General features: G+C 37.9%; 1 protein-coding gene across 1 annotated transcript in view; it reads left to right on the forward strand.

Annotated features, from left to right (window-relative positions):
* COL24A1 (collagen type XXIV alpha 1 chain) overlaps positions 1-10102 on the forward strand; it is a 411206-nt gene that overhangs the window by 99881 nt on the left and 301223 nt on the right. Inside the window, exon 8 of the mRNA XM_045292047.1 lies at positions 447-491. Within this exon, the coding sequence (XP_045147982.1) occupies positions 447-491 (45 nt within the window). The remainder of the gene's footprint in view (positions 1-446; positions 492-10102) is intronic.

Consider the following 10102-nt stretch of genomic DNA (forward strand, 5'->3'; position numbering starts at 1 on the left):
ACATACCTTGATATAATCTTAACATAAAGTATTTTTATATGTTCCCTCAGAATACAAAATATAAATATATAAACTTGTAGGCATTGATCTGAAATTTAAAATGTATTCATTTATAAAATTATAGGACATCAACAAAATAACTTTTAGAATAATTAGAAGAGTTCTAAAAGAACATAGATAGTTCCTCAATGAGAAGAAAAAAAGGTTGTCTCTTACAAAACTTTGTTGATAAGCTTTTTTTAGACCTCTCAAATATATTTGCATATAGATTTTATGCTTCTTTCAGTACTAAAATTCTAGAGCATTTATAATCATCGTTAGGTCTGTGGAGTCCTGATTTTTATAGTTGTGAAAATAACATCTCTGGAGATACCCTGTTAATCTATTTATTAACAGCTCTTTGAAAAGCACTGTTACATAATGCAGGTATCCTTTGTTCGCACTAGGGTGTAGCTGGACCAGAAGGCAATCCGGGTCCTAAAGGTGTCAGAGTAAGTAATCATTTTTATCGCTTTGTTAAGCATACTTGTGTAAAAGTAGAATGAAATATGCAAAATGTTTATATCAATTTCTCATTTTCTTAGGAGTTATGCTTTTTTAGGAACTTCTAATTTAAATACAAGTTTATCTTGAAAAGATAAAAGCATTTATTTTGTTTAATAGTTCTAGTCACTTTTGTAAGTGTCCCCACTGGTGCTGTGGGTTAGGCATTTGGCTGCTAACTGAAAGGTTGGTGATTCTAAACCACCAGTGACTCCATGGAACAGAGATAAGACTGTCTGCTCCTCTAGAGATTTACATCCTCAGAAACCATGTAAAGAGTCACCAGGAGTTAGAATCTACTCGATGGTAATGGGATTAGTTTGAGTTTCAATTTAATGCCTACTGGAGAAGGGGCCAAATCTAACCTTCCGCAGCTACACAAGGGAGTAGAATCCGATCCACATCTGTTCAATCATCATTCGTATGAGGCAGAGGTCAGACATGCCTCCACCCTCAAACGTTCTTTACCTTATTCTGACATTTGCCCTCTCTCCCATGGCACACTACTTCTTTGCTGGGTTCAGTCATCCCTCGCACTGGATGCACAGACAATGCTCATGACTATGGGGGCTATTAGGGAAGTTGACAGGTTACATTAAATCAGGAAAACCCTAAGGATACAGCCCTCTTGCTGCAGTGCCTCTTCTCCACCTCACCAGCAGACATGTCTCTGTGGTTGGGTCTGTCAGTCACTGCATTTACTTGGCTCTTGTCTGGTCCTGAAAGAAGGCAAAGCTGGTTTGAACTCACTGCCATCAGAGAAATGCTGACCCATAGTGACCCTGAATGGCGGGGTAGAACTGCCCTGTGTTTCTGAGACTACATGTAACTGTTTATGGGACTAGAAAGTCCCATCTTTGTGCAGCAGAATGGCTGGTGTTTCGAACCGCCCACAAGTGCTTCTAAAGCTGCTTTAAGACTGGTGAATGTGCAAAGATTACCTCGGTTTTGTAAGCCAGCCCCCTGCCTGAGGGCATTCAGTTACTTGTTCCCAGGGCTAGGAAGCCCACTGGTCTAGGCTCAGCTCCTCTGCTCTTGTCTCACGGTCCCAATGCTGTAGCTTCTGTTGTCTACACTGCTTCAGGCAAGGATCTTGCAGGTGTTCTGCTAGTGACTCTTCTTTCTTGATGATCCTGTGACTCCTGCTTGTGAGATGGCTCACTCTTACACCCAGCAGAATGGCAAAACTGACCAATCCCTGAATTGGACTTCTGCACTTATTTGTACGATCCCACCCTGTCATTTGGTTGGAGTTATAAAGACTCTACTTCCACCTGTAGATAGAAGAGCCATATCAAGTAGTTTCACTTTACCACATCTGCAAAAATAATTCTTACAGTATATATTCTGTATCATTCAATTTCTAGTCCTAGAATAATGTCTCATATGTTAGAAAATAAGCATATATAGAATGATTTAAATATGAATATGTAAAGACCTAAAAGGTGTGATGAAAAATATGAATACATTTACATTAAGATGTAATGTAGGGAGATAATTTTCTGATATGTAAACTATCAGGAGGAAAGAGACCCCTCCAAAGAAGGAAATAAGTATATTATATCAAGAACCTCTCAGGGAACTTCAAAATCATCAAAGGAAGTCAGCTACTTTTCCTCATTAAGGGACTAAGTAAAATTGCTATGGTATTTATGATGTGTAGTGTACTCCATGTTAAAATCAAAGATGGGTCCAGGAAAAATTAGGAAAAGTGAACTAAAATTTTTCAGAGCCTTTGTGCCTTAATTCATATAAAATGCAAAACCACCATCACTTTCAATTGAGTTGATGCTAAATCCTGATGATCTCGTGTGTCGTATAGAACTGTCTCCATAAGATTTTCAATGGCTGAAATTTAGCCTTTCAGCATCAGGACTTTCTTCTGAGGCATCTCTGGGTGGAGTCAACCTTCCAACCTTTCAATTAGCAGCCAAGCACATCTCTTGTCTAACATGCTTTTTAAACACAGGCAAAGAATTAATGCTCCCCCTCCCTCTTATCATGACCCCAGTTCTAACTTACAAATCCAGCTAGACTGGAGCATGTACACTGGTACAGATAAGAGCTCTGGACACATGGAATCCATGACAAAGAACCCCCCTCAGGAACAATCATGGTAGGGAGAAGGTGCGGGGCAAGGGGGAGAAAGGGGAAACTGATAACAATGGTCAAGGTATAACTCTCTGGACAAACAATAGAAGCACGGGTGAAAGGAGACAGCAGATGGTGTAAGATATGAAAATAATAATAATTGGGTTGGGGAGGGTTGGGGAGGGAAGGAAAAAAGAGAAGCTGATACCAAGGGCTCAATTAGCAAGAAAATGTTTTGAAAATGATAGTAGCAACATACATACAAATGTGCTAGATACAATTGATGTGGATTGTTATAAGAGTTGTAAGAGCCCCCAATAAAATTGTTTATATATAAAAATAATTTTAAAATATGCACTATATTGATTTCTTATATTTTGAAACATTCTTAAATATTTTCTTCTTTTATTCTGTATCAATTTTCTACAGTAGAACAGGTATATCATCCCTGTTTTACAAATGAGAAAATAGTAAACTAAGGAATTTAAGTGATGTGTCAAAGTAAAAGACAGCTTGAACTAGATCCATGCTCTTCTCAGTTTAGCTCTTTCCACGATCCCATGCTGTATGTACTCTCTCAGTGAATAAAATTATTACATTCAGGAGGCAAAAGAAATTTGTGGTCAAGAGCATGGGCTTCTTTTTTTTTCAAACCCATCTTTTACCAATTTTATAATTAGTTCAACCCCTCACTGCTCCATTTTCCTTAAGTAATTATAATAAAACTCACTTCTCAGTAGGTTGTTGTGGTAGTTGCATAATCTGTTGTCAATTTGAGAGTATTAAGAGTGAACGGGTGGAGGTTAGCCTGTCAATCAGATCACAGCTTGATGATCTTGTTTGGAGGTGCTAAGGCTCACTGAAGGTGGAACATATACTCACTCCCTGTAAGACATTCCTGTTGACAAGACACATGGAACTACCCTAGAGCTCTGGAGCTGAAGGAGCCATGCTGAGACCCCGGCCAGCACTGTGATGCTTCCACTGCCACTGGATCCACAAGACTTTCCACCCACTGGCCTGTGATCTTCCTGAATTTGGCATCATTGCATGTGTTGCATGAGTCTGAAGAGGAATTTATAGATGGATATCAGACATATGGGTTAATATCAGACTTATGGACTTGATCTGGACTAGGCTGGGATGTTTTCTTAATGTACAATTATTCTTTATATAAAGCTCCTTTCTATACACATATGAGTCTCTATGAATTTGTTTCTCTAGTCTACCCAGATTAGCACATTATGGTCCCTTGGGAATGGGGTACACTAGAAACAAAATCATAAAGCTGGACAGTGGCTGTTTGGCTAAAGTCTGCCTCATGGTAGTTTTTCTTCTTTGGCTAGCCAGAGGTCAGATATGCCCATGCAGTTTACAGCATGGTTTTCTGGAAAGAATATGGGAACTTAAAGCTTTGATTATATTGTTTGGTTGTAGTCTTTGGTTATTCCTATATGAAATGGCAAACATGAATGTGATTAGTGTATATTTTGAGCTCTGGGGTCAAAATTGCCCTTTGAGTCTGTCAGAGCTGCTTAGTGAAAATGGTTCATAGAAGGTCACAATGACTGAAAGCCTTGCTCTGGCTTGATGCTGTCAGAGGCCTAATCCCATACTTCGTATCAATGGAATAGTTTATATAAGGATTGAGATAAACTAGGGATTGGATTTGACTGTTTTACGAATTGAGATGAATATCTGATTCTACTTTGTTTTTACTGATTTCTTCTGCTTATTATTATTGATATAATGATTGAAAGAAATGATTATTGGAAAGTATGAAAATAGAGAGTTTGTAAGTCTTGCCTTCAGCCATTAATATCTGAATCTTTAAATGGGTTAGGACATTTCTGGAAAGAAGGCTCTGAAAAGATAAGTCCCACCCAGTGCTTTGGAATGCTCAGGACATTTGCATTCCATTGTTTAGGGGCTGTTGATAGATTGAAGAAAAAGGAGCTCTTTGGCTTTTTGAATCTTGAACTAGTGTTTTTGTCAGAAGCTGGAAAAAATCTGGAGCCCTGGAGAAACTCTGTGCACTAGGATGGAACTGTTAAAGGGAGCCTGTGGGCAGGTGATCACCGGCCTGTGATCTTCCTGCATTCGACATCAATGCATGTGTTCCATGAGTCTGAAGAGGAATTTATAGATTGGTATCAGACATACGGGCTAATATGAGAATTAAGGACTTGATCTGGACTGGGCTGGAATGTTTTCTTAATGTGCAACTACTCTTTATATAAAGATCTTTTCTATTACACGTATGAGTGTCTATGAATTTTGTTTCTGTAGTCTACCAAGACTAACATAGTTGTGGTAATTAAAGGAGACTAACATTCTTATGATACAGGTGAAGAATATTAAAAATATCACGAACTGTCAAAAGAACACGCAATTTCATCTTGCAAGAAGTATAACCACAACATTCCTTAAAACAAGGATTGCAAGATGTCATCTCAGCTACTGAGCAGCCAGTCCTAGAAAAGGTATCATGTTTGTAAAGTAAAAGGATAGTGAAAAAGAAGGCCCTTGATGAGATGGAATGACCCAGTGGCTGAAACAAGGAGCTTAAACATAACAACTATTGTGAGGATGGCACAGGACCTCTCAGTGTATGTCCTTATCAGTCAGAACTGGCTCGACAGCACTTAACAACAGCATTCTTAAAGCATGGTGTCTGCCTTATGGTATCTATCTATTGCTTGGATGCTATCTATAATGTTTTCTATGTCCAATTTTTTTTGTGGAAGTAGATGGGCAGGTCCTTCTTCCTAGTCTCTCTTAGTCTGAAAGCTTCAGTGAAACATCTCCACCATGGATGACATTACTAATGGTTGAAATATCGGTGGCAAACTTCCAGCATCATAGCAGCACACAAACCACAACAGTACAAAAAAACTGACAAACCAAAAATTGCTCATATACATGTTTAAATTGAAGGTGAAGAAAATTGAAACAATTATACGGAAGTCAAATTACAACCTTCATTATATCCTATCTTAATATGGAGACCATCTCAAGAAAAGATTTGATACATCAGATGCTAGCGGTCTAGGATCAGGCCAGTTATGGGATGACATCAAGGATAAAAAAGATCAAAAGATTATTAAAAATAAAAGAAAAGAAGACCTAAATAGAAATCAGAAGGGACTCAGAAACTTGCTCTTGATCGTAAAGAAGTTAAAGTAAATGGAAAAAATGAGGGAGTGAAAGGGTTCAATGGAAAATTTCAAAGGCAGCCTTACAAGACAAAATAAAATATTGTAATGAAATGTGCGAAGATCTGGTGTTAGAAAACCAGAAGGGAAGAACATGCTCAGTACTTCTCAAAATGAAAGCGTTAAAGAGAATTTCAAGGTTTGAGTGGTGATACTGAAAGCGGATATGGCCAAGATAATGAACAACAGTGATTGTGGATTCCTTCCATCTTCTCTTGATGCTTCCTGCATCATTCAATGTTTTGTCTATAGAATCTTTCAGAATTGCAATTCAAGGCTTGGATTTTTTCCCGAGTTCGTTCCATTTCAGATACACTGAGCATGTGCTTCCCTTTTGGCTTTCTAAGTGTAGGTCCTTGCACATTGTGTTATTATGTTTGGCTCCATCTTGTGAAGCTGCCCTTTGAAATTTTAGTTAGCTCCTCGACTTCATCTTTTTCCCATTAGTTTTAGTTACTTTATGATTAAGATAAGGTGATCTGACATCCCGCTTTTGGCGGGACAGTCCCAATTTTTAACAATTTTTCCCACGTCCCGCGGCATTTTTAAAAAGTCCAGAATTTTGGAAAGAATGCACAACAAGCTAGGGTATATGGTTTTCAGCTGCCGTGTGGCTATTTGGCCAGGATATGAGTTTTATCAATGGTGTCCCACTTCACCAATGTTAAAATCTGGTCACCTTAAATTAAGAACAAGTTTCAGAGTCTCTTCTGACATACACTTTGATTTTTTCTTTCTTTTCTTTTTAATGACCTTTTGCTTTCTTCAAGAATGATGTATTCCCCTCAGCTCAATCAGGTCTGCCATCATTCCTGTTAAAAGTGTCAAATCTGTTCTTGAGATGTTCTCAAAATTCAGCTGGGTTAGACTCAAGGTCGTATTTTGGTTCCTGTGAACTTGTTCTAATCTTCTTTGGCTTTATCCTGAATTTACATTTGAACAATTGATGGTCTCTTCCCCTGGTCTGATTTTAGCTTCAGATATTGAGCTTCCCCAATTGAGTCTTCCTACAGATGTCGTTAATTTGATTTCTGTGTATTCCATATGGGGAAATCCATGTGTATAGTTGCCTTTTATGCTGTTGAAAAAGGGTATCTGTGATGAAAAAGTCATTTGTCTTTCAAAATTCCGTCGTGCGATGTACAGCTTCATTTCTATCACCAAGTCCATATTTTCCAACTGTGTTCCTTCCTCTCTGTTTCCAACTTTTTTATTACAATCATCAATAACTATCAATGCATCTTGATTGCATAGTTGATCCATTTCCAACTGAAGTCTTTGGTAGATTCTTCAGTTTCTTCATAATTTTCAAGGTTAGTGAATACATTTGAAGAATAGTTGTATTACTTGGATTTCCTTGAAGGTGGATAGATATAATCTGATCACAGGTAGGCTTGAACTTTATTATGGAGTTAGCAAGATCTTTACTGACAATGAATGCCATGCCATTCTTTTGATTGCATTATCCTCAGCATAGTAAATCATGTGCTTTTCAGATTCAAAATGGCCAATACTAGTCGATTTCACCTCCCCAATGACTATGATATGCATTCCATTTCATTTTTTACCACTTCCCATTTTCCTAAATTTATACTTTGCACATTCCAACTTCAATTTTAAATGATGCAGAAAGCATCAAGAGAAGATGCAAAGAATACAAGGAGTCATTGTATAACAAAGAACTAATCAACAGTCCACCATTTCAGGAAATATCACATAATGAAGAATTGACTGCATTAGCTAAAAACAAGGCTCCAGAAATGTACAAAATACCCATTGAAATGGTTCAGAAAACAGAAGAAGCACTGGAAGCACTCACTTGTCTGTACCAGGAAATCTGAAAGATTGCTACTTGGCCAGCTGACTGGAAAGGATCCATATTGTGCCCATTCCAAAGGAAGGGGACTCCACAGAATGCTCAAACTATAGAACGGTATCACTGGTGTTGCACACAGTGACAGGGAGCTGCCAGAAGTTCAGGCTGGCTTTAGAAGAGGATGTGGAACAAGGGATATATCATTGTTGATGTTCATCAAGGGATATATCATTGTTTGGTGTTCAAAGATTACAGTAGGTAGCATATGATCTAGAATTAATTATACCAAAGGAAGAAGTCTAAGCTGCACTGAAGGCCTTGTGGCAAAAAGTAAGGCTTCAAAAATGGATGGAATACCAATTGAGATGTTTCAACAAACAGTTGCAATGATGGAAGAGCTCACTCGCCTCTGCCAACACATTTGGAAAATGGCTATCTGTCCGACTGACACAAGTGGATTGATATTCCCCCTGTTCCAAATTAAGGTGATCCAAAGTATGTGGAAATGAATTAACAATATAACTAATATCACACAAAGTAAAATTTTGCTAAAGATAATTTAAAATGATTACAGCAGTACATTGACATGCAACTGTCCTAAATTCAAGTCATGCTCATAAGAAGATGTAGAATGAAGTGCATCACTGCCAATGTCAAATGATTCTTCGCTGAAAGAAGAGGATACCAGAAAGATGTTTGCTTTTGTTTCAGTGACTTTGCAAAGATATTTGACTGTCTAGCACCTAATTAATTTGAGGGTAATATTGTAAAGAATAGGAATCCAGATCGCTTAATTTTGTTTTTGGGGAATCTATACATAGACCAAAAGGCAATTGTTTGAACAGAACAGGGGATACTTTGTAGTTAAAATCAGGAAAATTGTACCTCAAGGTTGTTTCCTTCTACCACATGTACTCAATATGTGTGCTGAGCAAATAATCCGTGAAGTCAGACTGTGTGAGGAAGAGCACAAAACCTGGACTGGAGGAAGAACCCTTAACAATGCAGTAGCACAACGGGGCTTGCTGATGGGGATCAAGGATGACACAGGCGCTAGTATGGATTATACCTCAAAGCAAAGCAAACAAAAATCCTCATAACGGCCAGTAAGCAGCATCATGATCCATGGGACAAAGCTTGAAGGTGTCAAGGATTTCCCATTACTTGGATCCACAAACAATGCCTATAGAAGCAGCAGCCAAGAAATCAAATGAAGTATTACAATGGGCAAATCTGTTGTAAATATCTTTTTAAAGTGTTAAAAGGCAAAAAATGTGGCCTTAAGGACTCAGGTGCACCTGACCTAAGCCATAGTATTTTCAATGGCCTCAATATGCATGATAAAGCTGGACAATGAATAAGGAAGATTTAAGAAGAGTTGATGCTTAAGCTAAAATTAAGCTAAAATATTGAAGACACTGCCAGAAGAACAAATACGTTTGTCTTGGGAGCCACACAACCAGACAGAAAGATGGCAACGTTTCATCGCGTGGACTTTTCCTAGGTGATTGGGATGGCAGTCCTTGGAGAAGTACGTAATGCGTGGTAGAGGGTCAGTGAAAAAGTGAAGGTCTTCCACGAGATGGATTGACCAGGTGGCCACACCACTGGCCTCGACTCATTGGTTGTGGGGATGGTGCAGGACAGGATAGGATTGCATTCATTTCTACATGGGATCACTGAGCAGGAACCAGCTTGATGGTTTCTACCAATAGCAACTTATGAATACTGCCACTGTTATAATTTGGGTGGCACTTCTCTGAATTTGTTAACAAGTCTCAGAATGTATGTACACTATATATCTGGCACTGGACAGTTTACCCCTATCATATTTTCTAGTCTTGCTTCAATATCCATATAATGCTTCCAAATTCCTTTAATTCCTGTCATTTCTGTATACTGCTATATTCCCTTTATATGTTGTTTTTTGCCCAAGATGAATTGATAATTATTTTCTAGGTGGTAACCCTTTTGAATTATACAGCTAGGTTCTGATGACCAACTTGACAGAACTTTATTTCTTTTCAAAAATAACCCAAATACTATTTCTGATTGTTTTAGTCTGTAAGTAGTAATTTAAAGAGTTTAAAAATATTAAGAGATTAAAAATCAACAATAGCTATCATTTCTACAGAAACTTATCATTGATATATTTAATTTTACTTATAGATTTTTCTTTGAAGGGGAGAAAAATGCAGAAGCCCCTTTCCCAGGTCCTATCCTCACTGAGACATCTTACGCTAATCTCAAATGTGGGTGAAAAGACAAAGTGAGAGAATCAAAGTAGCAATAATATAATGTGCTTTTTAATGTTTCCACTTACTGCACTATGCCTCAAGTTATTCATCATACGTTACTATTCTTACGAATCCTGTGATAAATGATCTCTTCACTGGTAGTTATCTCATTGTATCTTTGGTATTAAGAAAACCACTTT

Source organism: Echinops telfairi, unplaced genomic scaffold (assembly GCF_000313985.2).
Source record: "Echinops telfairi isolate 266 unplaced genomic scaffold, ASM31398v2 ScPeMD7_443;HRSCAF=831, whole genome shotgun sequence".
Lineage (NCBI taxonomy): Eukaryota > Metazoa > Chordata > Mammalia > Afrosoricida > Tenrecidae > Echinops > Echinops telfairi.